This window comes from Oncorhynchus mykiss, chromosome 14 (assembly GCF_013265735.2).
Source record: "Oncorhynchus mykiss isolate Arlee chromosome 14, USDA_OmykA_1.1, whole genome shotgun sequence".
In the NCBI taxonomy this organism is placed as follows: Eukaryota; Metazoa; Chordata; class Actinopteri; order Salmoniformes; family Salmonidae; genus Oncorhynchus; species Oncorhynchus mykiss.
In genome coordinates this window covers 6,143,426-6,155,465 of record NC_048578.1, presented here as the reverse complement: position 1 = coordinate 6,155,465, position 12,040 = coordinate 6,143,426, and the positions used below count along the sequence as shown (strand labels likewise).

Below are 12,040 nucleotides of genomic sequence, written 5' to 3'. Positions count from 1 at the left end.
AAATCAAATCAAATGTATTTATATGTTGCTCAAAATGTAAGTATCTTTAATAAGGATAACCAAAGATTGAGAAATTGTTGTGCTTTAACTCATTGGAAGTCTGGTTTTAAGCTTCTTGCACTTCCTATTTTGCCACGTGGCTCTGTTTTTAGAGGATTGTGGGTAATTCACATTTTTAGACTTTTACACAACAGACTTTTATTGTATATTAGTATTAAGCAGCTTCCCACTGGGCACACACTGGTTGAATCAACTATTTTTCTATGTCATTTGTCAGTGTATTGTGGCATGGAATCTACATGGAAAAATAATATATTTTTGAGCTGGTGAATTTAAGTTGTAATCTCATTGATCAATGTCTCAACCAAATATTACCCAATTATCCACGTTGAAATGACGTGGTGTGCCCAGTGGGTTGTTATGAGGTGTAATGGATCATGTTGAATGGATATCAAAACAGTCTGGCAAAATTACGTCCTGCAGTGCTGGCTATACAATCTCTGATGGTGGATTGAGCACTGTGCTCAACAATGCCTGCCAAAACAGGTTAAACTGGCAAATGATCAGATACATAAATCAGTGTTAAATATGAAAATACTCCTGAAGAAGTGATCTAATTCTGCACTGGACAGGATTTGAAACACCATAATAGCTTTGGAAAGACGAAACAACACCAAAACTGAAGGTATCGAATTCTACCGTAAACAGAACTCGAAACACTAAAATAATGTTTTCAACCTTTCCGGTAGGGCTCCCAGTCCCTGGCAAGGTGTTGCACAACACTTGATTTAAGTGGTGTTTCAAAACATCTCATTGTGATGTGTTTCAGTAATCCAGCAAAGTTAAAGTTTTGTCTCTTTCGCGTTGGTGGCAGCTCAGTTGGGGGGAGTTTTTCGACAGGTTTTAAAATTCTTTTTTTTGCAGTTTTCCCATTTCTATTCCAATTCTCTTATTTATTTTTTTCAAAAAAAATGTCTTCAAACATCTCAACAGTTAGACGGTCTGCGCTTCAGCCTGTTGAGGAAGACGGAGATGGATGAAGTGAAGGAGCCAACAAGGGAAGGTCATCATAACAACCATTCCTTGCTAAGAGGCGTGACATCACCACCATTCGAACACATATTGGGGAAAATAATCATGCCGAGTCACCAACAGTAGGCCGAAACGTTCAAATCAAAACCTGTCTCTCTTCTGTACACAACACAATCACCTCAATTTGGAGAAGGCAGACTGGAAAAATAGCTCTACCCATTTCCCTTCAAATGAAGTAAAACCCACTTTCATATGGTAGAATGGACTGTTCAATAAATTGATGTGGGATGAGGCTTAGACTAGAGGACTGTGTAGGGTAGGGAACAGGTGATGAGGTATTTTTGCATCTCCTACGGAGTCATCACCATGAAGGCTTGCCAGGCTTCACACATGATTTAAGAGGCTAATCTTGTGATGGTTCAGCTTCTGATTATGTGTCACAACCAAAGTCTCTCCCTGCATATCAATGATTCAAATCACAGAAGCATGACTTTATTTTCATCCTCTCCAATACTGCCATCTGTTGGCCACACAGGTTGGCTTCAGCACCATGTGGCCAAGGATGATGTTGTTGCAAAAATAGATATTAGTCAGCCACAGCATCTTTCATTAGCCGTAGGCTTTGATCTGCATACAGGTTGCTATGGAAATTCCTTTATCAAAAGATTCTATCGCTATGGTAACACAGAATTAGACATTTTGCTAGCAATCAAGCTTTGCTTTGTACTGTCAACACGACACAAGCCAGATACAGCTGAACAGTCAAAACAACTGTCAACAAACAACCCATCTGTCAGCTGCTTGATTGAACAACGATGGCAGAGTGGAGGGACTATATCAAAGCCACTCTGAAGGAGAAGTTTGTGGAGGACGTAGCCATCGTTGGCCTGTACGACAACAAGGCCGTGTGGGCCTCCAAGCCTGGAGGTGTCCTGGCTGCCATCTGCCCACCGGAGGTGGAGGCTCTGGTGGGCAAAGACAGAGGAAGTCTCCTGCAGGAGGGGGTCAGCGTTGGAGGTCGGAAGATGGCAGTGATACGAGACCATATGACAGGTCCTGAGACAGAGATCCTATTCATTGACATCCGGACCAAAGGCAGCGAGAGCTTGGCTCTCACGGTTGCCCTGACGACCAAGGCTCTGGTGTTTGTGATGGGAAAACGAGGGGTGCATGGCGGCATAGTCAACAAGAAGGTGTGTGACATGGCCAAGTACCTCCGCGAGAGGGGTGTGTGACAATCTCCATCCATATACTGGACCGCTGAATCAGGAGGCAGTGGATGGGCTTTCCTGCCTTCAAAATATCTTTCTTTAAAGGTCCGGTGCAGCCGTTTTATCTCAATATCAAATAAATTCAGGGGAACAATTAAATACCGTACTTTGATTGATTTCAATTAAAATGGTCAAAAATCATTTAAAAAAATAGCTTCTTAGCAAAGAGCAATTCCTCAAGCAAGAATTTTGCTAGGACTGTCTGGGAGTGGTCTGAGTGGTGAGGGGGAAATTGAAAACTAACTGTTATTGGCAGAGAGGTTTGGAACTCTCTTTCTTGTTTCTCTATGAACTAATTTACTGCCTGGCGATGTCACCAGGAAGGCCAAAACTACATCCCAACGAAACAGGCTGAAATTCCAGGTGGTATTTTCATGCAGCTGTTACATTAAAATGGCATTATGATAATTTGATCAATATCACAGTATTACTCCAACCTCATAGTGTGGAAATACAGTTGAAGTCGGAAGTTTACATACACTTAGGTTGGAGTCATTAAAACTTGTTTTTCAACCACTTCACAACTTTCTTGTTAACAAACTATAGTTTTGGCAAGTCGGTTAGGACATCTACTTTCTGCATGACACAAGTAATTTTTCCAAACAATTGTTTACAGACAGATTATTTCACTTGTAATTCACTGTATCGCAATTCCAGTGGGTCAGAAGTTTACATACACTAAGTTGACTGTGCCTTTAAACAGCTTGGAAAATCCCAGAAAATTATGTCATGGCTTTAGAAGTTTCTGATAGGCTAATTGACATCATTTGAGTCAATTGGAGGTGTACCTGTGGATGTATTTCAAGGCCTACATTCAAACTTAGTGCCTCTGCTTGACATCATGGGGAATCAAAAGAAATCAGCCAAGACCTCAGAAAAAATATTGTAGACCTCCACAAGTCTGGTTCATCCTTGGGAGCAATTTCCAAGTGCCTGAAGGTACCAAGTTCATCTGTATAAACAATAGTACGCAAGTATACACACCATGGGACAACGCAGACATCATACCGCTCAGGAAGGAGACGTGTTCTGTCTCCTAGAGATTAATGTACTTTGGTGCGAAAAGGGCAAATCAATCCCAGAACAACAGCAAAGGACCTTGTGAAGATGCTGGAGGAAACAGGTACAAAAGTATCTGTATCCACAGTAAAATGAGTCCTATATTGACATAACCTGAAAGGGCGCTCAGCAAGGAAGAAGCCATTGCTCCAAAACCGCCATAAAAAATCCAGACTGTGGTTTTCAACTGCACTTGGGGACAAATATCGTACTTTTTGGAGAAATGTCATCTGGTCTGATGAAACAAAAATGTAACTGTTTGGCCTTAATGACCATCGTTATGTTTGGAGGAAAAAGGGGGAGGCTTGCAAGCCGAAGAACACCATCCCCACCGTGAAGCATGGGGGTGGCAGCATCATGTTGTGGGGGTGTTTGCTGCAGGAGGGACTGGTGCCCTTCACAAAATAGATGGCATCATGAGGCAGGAAAATTATGTTGATATATTGAAGCAACATCTCAAGACATCAGTCAGGAAGTTAAAGCTTGGTCGTAAATGGGTCTTCCAAATGGACAATGACCCCAAGCATACTTCCAAAGTTGTGGCAAAATGGCTTAAGGACAACAAAGTCAAGGTATTGGAGTGGCCATGACAAAGCCCTGACCTCAATTCCTATAGAAATTTTGTGAGCAGAAATGAAAAAGAGTGTGTGAGCAAGAAGGCCTACAAACCTGACTCAGTTACACCATCTCTGTCAGGAGGAATGGACCAACATTTACCCAACTTATTGTGGGAAGCTTGTGGAAGGCTACCGGAAATGTTTGACCCAAGTTAAACAATTGAAAGGCAATGCTACCAAATACTAATTGAGTGTATGTAAACTTCTGACCCTCTGGGAATGTGATTTAAGAAATAAATCATTCTCTCAATTATTATTCTGACATTTCACATTCTTAAAATAAAGAATGTGAACTGACCTAAGACAGGGAATTTGTACTTGGATTAAATGTCAGGAATTGTGAAAAACTGAGTTTAAATGTATTTGGCTAAGATGTATGTAAACTTCTGACTTGAACTGGGCGGCAAGGTAGCCTTGTGGTTGGCGCGTTGGACTAGTAACCAAAAAGTTGCATGTTCAAATCCCCGCGCTGACAAAGTACAAATCTGTCGTTCTGCCCCTGAACAGACAGTTAACCCACTGTTCCTAGGCCGTCATTGAAAATAAGAATTAGTTCTTAACTGACTTGCCTGGTTAAATAAAGGTACAACATATATATATATATTAGATATAGGAAAGTCATGTTTTTGATTGCACTGGGCCTTTAAAAACTCTGAGGTGTTCCATGAGCAGGAGTGATTGAATATGATTTTGACGCTTATACTTGACCAAGGGTTTGAAACCAAATAGACTGAGAAGCAAATATGACTAACGCTTTTAATGTAAAAAAAAATCTCAAAATCTCAAAACACAAATACTTGTACAATACACACATACTTTATACATACGCTACTCTGGTGTTTACCGAACTGACTGACTGACTCAAACAAAATTATTACATCTTTATGTCAATATGTGTAATATTATAAATAGGAAAACACAGAGACTCTCCAAGTGAAGCTTCCAGACATGGGGTAAAACAGAAATGACAGGATATGGACATAATGCTAATTGAAGTACATTTGATCATTTTATTACAGCATATTCACATAGGGCATATTTGTAAATATATAAAAAAAACTTTCCTTAAAATTCTAGGGCCAGTATTCATCTTTCATTGGAGCACCATTTAAAATAATACCTCACACACACACACATTGCAGTAATAAAATAACCAGACAGTGTAAAAATACAATATTTGGGTATGTTTCTCTATGGTGAAAATGAGAATTGATACAGTAGGGCTGGTAGTTTATTTCTTCTTATTTACAATGTTGTTGCAAATCCAGTTCATGCCATCCTGTGGTGATCGAAAACAGAGCAGAGTGAGAAGGAAAATATGGTTACATTCAAATCTCATCAGCAGGGACATTTTGGTACATGTTCAGGTGTTTTCGGTCATTCTGATTAGTGCTACACAAACCTTCAGGAAGAATATACTGATTTCCTGATTCTAATATGCACCTCAACCAGTCAATCATTTGGTCTAATTCCAGTTTAACAGTACTGACCTGTACTCCCTCCCCTGACACTGCTGAGCAGGCTTGGATCTGCCACTGGCGGTCCCGGTACGTGTGCAGGTTGAGTCCCTCAGCGATCTCACTGGCGGGTGAGGCCGTGGCCAGGTCCTGCTTATTGGCAAAGATGAGCACTGGCACACCCTTTAAGTTCTCCTCATCGATCAGCTCTTCCAGCTCCTAAAGAGAGAGCGAGAGAGAGAGACAGCAAGAGAGAAAGAGACAGCAAGAGAGAGAGCAAGAAAGAGAACTCAACGCACAGATACAGATCAGTGACAACTATGTAATTAGACATAATCAGACAATGAAATGGGGCTGTAATCAACAAGATAAGGCTGTGAATGTAATCACATCAGCTAGATAGCTATTACATACAGCTATTACAGACAGCTATTACATACAGCTATTACAGACAGCTATTACAGCTATGAGGTGTGCCATGCTTACCAGTCCCGTCTCCTCAAACCGCTTCTTGTCTGCGCTGTCTATGACATAGATCTGGAAGTCGGAAACAATGAACTATAAACATCTAAAAGAGCCAGGAGACATATAGTGATCAAAGGTATCATTTTGCCATAGCCATGACATATTTACTACATGCAATATCATCCTCTAGACCCACAGCATTCATATCATGGGACTGTTGCGCATAGTGGTTCTCCTTACCTTAATGAGCTACCATTGATCACAACATGAGGATCACGAGACAGAATGCAGTAGATCTGAATGACCCTGTTAGGTGCTCACCAGTAAGTCTGTGTTCTCAAGGTATTTCTTCCAGAAGGGACGGATCTTCCTCTGTCCTCCGATATCCCATACGTTCAGCTTCATGCCATGTGAGGCCACACTCTTAATGTTAAAGCCCTTGTGTCAAACACAAACCACGGGTTAGTACTGTATGACAGGGCATTTCATTAGAGAGCTGTTGTTGAGGACCTCTACCCAGCTAGCAGCTAAAATGATGAAATAAAGTCAAGTCAAGCCCACCATTCATCACTGTGATCTCAACCAAAAAATCTGTCAGAACAACAGGGAATGAACGAGACTTAAGACAGTTACACATAGACCTGTGAACAAAGGACAACCACAACAACAACTTTGCTCAACCAGGGTTGTGCTTTTCATGTCTAAGAGGAAGTGTTGTTCTGACATGGGCCACAGCCTTTTTCAGAACACTGCCTCTATCTGGCTCAGCAGTGAGAGGTTGTGTAACAACATGATCCCTCAGTAGAGACAGGCCTCAGCCTCATGCTACCAGCGTGCTACCTGCTGAGCCAATCCTTACCATCCTGCTTTCTCACTGGAGTCCACCCTGCTCTTTCACCTTTCCTCTACCTTATTCCCAACCCTGGTCCCAGAGGCCACGGCTACATTGGAGTCATTCTCTTTTGTCTGTGCCGGGGGTGATGTGATGTTTTGTTGATAGTACATTTACATCACATTTGAGTAATTTAGCAGACACTTTTATCCAGAGCGACTTACAGGTAATATATTTATCTTAAGACATCTAGGTGAGACAACCAAATATCACAGTCGTGGTGTAAGTGCATTTCTTCTCAATAAAGCTGCAAAATAATCAGCAAAATCAGTGGTGGTAGGAAAAGACAAGTGCAAGTGTGGAGTAATACTATAGCTGTGTATATGCGTGTGATGGTGTGATGGTGTCGTACATGCTGTGAGAGTAAGAGAGAGCAAGAGAGAGAGGGAGAGAGAGGGGGGGGGAGAGAGAGAGAGTGTGTATCGGTGTGTGTACGTGTTTTACTATACTTGTGAGTACCAGAAGTCCTCAAAAGAAAAGTTTTGCTGGTCCTCACCTGTAAAAACGCTATTCTATTCTTAAGGGTTAGGTTTAGGGTTAGGTTTAGAATTGGGGTTATGGTTAGGGTTAGGTTTAGATTTAGGGTTAGGGGTTAAGGTTAGGTTTAGGGAAAATAGGATTTTGAATGGGAATCAATTGTTGGTCCCCGGACAGTCCTCGCAAGTATAGTAAGACATAGTTGTGTGTGTGTGTGTGTGTGTGCATTGTATGTCTGTGTGTATGTCTGTGTGTGATGCCTTCTGACCTGTGTGGGTGTGATAGTGTTGATGTCTTCTGAGGCAAGGCTCTTCAGGAGGGTGGTCTTGCCTGCATTATCCAGACCCAGTAGAACTATCCTCAGCTCCACACTCTCTGTGGTCCCTTTCAACTTCTGAAGGACCGAGAGCAAGCCCTGAGGAAGACATAGTACAATTCAGTCAAATTCTGTTAATTTTATTACTACTTGACACCGTAGTTCATTTACCATAACATAACAATCCCAACACACTTGACTATGGAAAAGTTACAATTTATTATAATGTGATCATATCAATTTCAAGGTGTTGAATGAAATGTATGCATTTATCCATCCATCCGATTTGTAGCTAATGACAAAAAAAAACTCAGGTTTTGTATATTCTGATTGCATGATAGGCCCTAGTAGCCCCCTTTCTAGTGGCCACAAGTAGAGCATGCTCCACATCATTTACATAATCATCAGAGGGAAAAAACAGGAAGTACACAGATGGAGGGATTTTTTAATTATTGAACCTTTATTTAACTAGGCAAGTCAGTTAAGAACAAGTTCTTATTTACAATGATGGCCTACCCCGGCCAAACCCGGACGACGCTGGGCCAATTGTGCGCCGCCCTATCCCAATCACGGCCAGATGTGATACAGCCTGGAATCAAACCAGGGACTGTAGTGATGCCTCTTGCACTGAGATGCAATGCCTTAGACCACTGCGCCACCTGGGAATGACTGGCAACATTTCCATTCAGATCATTTCCATTCACTTAATGACATGCTGTGTGGTTTATGAGACAATCTACAGAAACCAAATTGCATTTTTCCCCCCCAGTAGGGTTCAGTACAACAAACACCTTGTTATGACACACACTGCATGTTTAGAACCTAAGTAAGCCCCTGACCTAAGAAATGAGGGCATGTTGTCAAAGCCTTGTCTCTTTGAAACAGTTGACTTACAGCACGATGACTCCCTTTCTCGCCCTCCCTTTCTATCTATCCCTCTTGCTCGCTGTCAGTGTCTCTCTCTCTCTCTCTCTCTCTCTCTCTTCCTCTCTTTCCCTATCACTCCTGTGTAAGCTTTAATCTGCCACTTCATTTAGAAAAGCAGTAGCGTTTATTTCGGCCCCATTAATGTAATAGCCTACTGACTAATATAATAAGATTAATGCATGTTGCACAAACAGACTCTCTGACTACTGAAAAGAATACCACAAACACACTCTCTGACTATTGAAAATAATACCACAAACAGACTCTCTGACTACTGAAAAGAATACCACAAACACACTCTCTGACTACTGAAAAGAATACCACAAACACACTCTCTGACTACTGAAAAGAATACCAGAAACACACTCTCTGACTACTGAAAAGAATACCACAAACAGACTCTCTGACTACTGAAAAGAATACCACAAACAGACTCTCTGACTACTGAAAAGAATACCACAAACAGATTTTCTGACTACTGAAATTAATACCACAAACAGACTCTCTGACTACTGAAAAGAATACCACAAACACACAGGTATATAAAAAAAAACATACCCAACGAGGACAATCACACACATAGAACATTCACCAACATTACCAGTAAGAGACTCTTTCCTGACAATGAGCACTTTTGCTTGTCACATTACATATACAATGAAATGTACAGTTAAGGCCAGATCCACTTATTCAACCAGTGACATTTTTTTACCAACCAGAGCCCAATTTGTTGAGTTATACATACAGATGAGACAGAACATTCATTACAAAATAAATTGCTAATACTCTTGTGGAGCTCACTCATATCAAGAGAACACTCCAATTATTTCCCGTCGGTCACACAAACACACGACGAGCCATTAGAAGCCTCCATATTAGGCCACATACCTTTGTAGCTTCTCCCATGGTGGTGTGTGTTGTGTGGTGTAGCCGATAGGCTGCAGCTACATTCTCTGCTAAACCCAACAGGTACGCCAACTGCTATCCAGGATAGGTCACCTGTTAGTTAGGGTGACAACAAGGCACCTGCTTTTGCCTCTTCCTCTTAAAAAACCCTAGTGTGTGTGTGACTAAGTGTGTGTGTGACGGTCGGCGAGTTGTCTCCCTACATTAGCTTGCTCAGCACTGTTGGGTCGGCGAAGAAGAAAAGTCAAAGAGGGGGAGGGGGGGTTTGGGACTAGGATTAGGAGACCGGAATTAGCCCTCGTCTTCTGTCCACAGTCACCCTCAACCCCCTCTCCCTCCCTCCCTCCGTCCATCCCTCCATCCCCACTTGGAGCTTTACTTGGATTATCTCTGAGCCACCTGCTAGTGAGGAAACTGAAGAAACAGCCTAACTGACACTCCACCACACACACGCACATGCACACACACACACACACACACACACACACACACACACACACACACACACACACACACACACACACACACACACACACACACACACACACACACACGCGCACACACACGCACACACACGCACACACACGCACACACACACACACACACAAAATTAAGCCTGACTACCATATGGTACTGCAAACACATACCCACTGTCCTCTCTTCCCGCGCACAAACACATACAGTATTCACACTCACACCAAAACCCGTATAAATAAAGAGAGCACACACAGTGTCCCTATATGCAGGCAGTAGGATTACATGCAAAAGGCCCGAGAGAGGATTACAGCATTTCCTGGTGCTTTTACTCCACTGAATGGAGACGCTGTGCAGTAGGAGTGGCTAATCTGGTTGCTAAGAGCCCGTCGCTTGGTTACACAATAGAGCCGCCCTGGCCTGGCCAGGCCTCTTACACACACATACACACACACGCGCACACGCACACGCACACACACACTGAGTTAGAAAACTCTGATAGTCATATTTTCAAATCTTTACTTGTTTATTAAATGAAATGCAATTTCTCACAAGTGAGGGAACAAACACACATATTAGAAAGAGTTGTGGAGGGTGAAAATAATCTAGGCTGGAATTGAATACATTTACAAGAAAATAAACATTGTTATTCCTTTTTTAAAGTACTTTGAAAGTCTGGAATGAGACAGACAGAAATATCCAGGTTTGTTTGAGGACTTAACCTTTGTTTTCTGGCTCAAGGTAAAGTCTATTACATGCACAGATACAGATGCATAAACAAGTGAAAACTGAATGGGTATGTATGTTTCTCTGGGCCTGGTCAATAGCCAAATACATCTGTTTTGTGGTTTAATACCGGTAACAGGTATTATAAGATTTCAGGCCTCTGCACTGGCAGAGGCTGGAAATATCAATTGTGGCTACTCACTGTTAACAGAACATCTGACAACCCTACATTGTGTTCACACAAGCGCTCAAGGAAATTGACATTTGCAACATTTGTTCCATGTTGTTTGCTATCCACGGTTCTGAATCTCCGCTACTATTTGCTTATTTGTCGTGCCAAAAGGTATCATTAAGTGCAAACAGCCCAAACTGTTGCAAATTCCCCTGATAGCCAGGTGTAAGGAGAGAGAAAAGGACCAAAAAGCTGGCTGACATCTTTCAGTCAAAGGTAGACTAAGACTAATGTAATTTTGGTAACATTTTACTTGACACCCAGTGTCATAACACGTCACGACTCGGTCATAACCATGTCATAATATGTCATAACAGCTGACATAACTTGTCATAACCTGTCATAACACTGATCGTAACACTGTCATGACCCATATATTTACAGCTGTTGTGACATATATTGTGTTATTTTATGGCTGGTTATGAAACCTACATAAGAGTGTTAAAACACACATTTATTCAGTTTTTCACCTGCCAAGAGGTTTCCTTTTGTTTGAAGGTTTGTTCATTGTTTGTTGTTGTTGTTGTAATGTATTCTTTGCAGTCATGTTTTTTTTTCTCCATCATATTTTAAATAACATAGAAAATACACTTTATACTCACTGTCATGAAGCATTATGACCTCCCTGTGTCACTCTACCTGGACTAACAAAATACACTTTATGTCACTGTCAAGAAGCATTATGACCACCTTAATCATATAGCTCAAGCTCGCAACAGAACCAGATTAAAAGAACACCTCACTGCACAAAGGGGACTGTGAAGAGACACAGACATTCTACCTATATTGTACTGTAATTTACACTGTACTATGTATTTGTCCTAGATATTGTGTGTATGGACTGAAATGTAGGCTGTGTCTTACATTTTACATGTATGTAGTTAAGTCCTTGACTAATAATGTTATGTACTATGTCTTATGTCATGTTTCATGTGGATCCCAGGAAGAGTAGCTGATGCTTTTGCAGCGGCTAATGGGAACGCTAATACATATCAAATATAAGACAGATAGGCCCTTATATCATCAGTCAAAAAGAGGGTGTCTTGTCCTGTTCCTGAAATCTGCTCCTGCATTCATCCCAGTCATTAGCAAGAGAGCATTGAGGTAGGTGTATGTCTGACATCAATGTGTGCTCCATTACAATGATAATTTAATATGGTCAATTTCAACCAAGAAATATAACATAAAC

At 41.5% G+C, this 12,040-nt stretch overlaps 2 protein-coding genes across 2 annotated transcripts; one reads left to right on the top strand and one right to left on the bottom strand.

Moving 5' to 3' along the window:
- Positions 1 to 1,496: 1,496 nt before the first annotated feature.
- Positions 1,497 to 2,384, top strand: LOC110488615 (profilin-3). The gene has a single exon (XM_021560894.2). The coding sequence runs from the start codon at positions 1,848 to 1,850 to the stop codon at positions 2,265 to 2,267; it is 420 nt and encodes a 139-aa protein (XP_021416569.1). The 5' UTR covers positions 1,497 to 1,847; the 3' UTR covers positions 2,268 to 2,384.
- A 2,338-nt stretch (positions 2,385 to 4,722) lies between these two features.
- On the bottom strand, positions 4,723 to 9,657 carry LOC110488614 (ADP-ribosylation factor-like protein 3). The gene is made up of 6 exons (XM_036942742.1): positions 9,402 to 9,657; positions 7,539 to 7,685; positions 6,223 to 6,339; positions 5,923 to 5,973; positions 5,470 to 5,655; positions 4,723 to 5,258 (listed from the first exon to the last, which is right to left on the bottom strand). Exons 1-6 carry the CDS (start codon positions 9,417 to 9,419, stop codon positions 5,211 to 5,213), a joined length of 567 nt encoding a protein of 188 aa, XP_036798637.1. The 5' UTR covers positions 9,420 to 9,657; the 3' UTR covers positions 4,723 to 5,210.
- Positions 9,658 to 12,040: the final 2,383 nt, after the last annotated feature.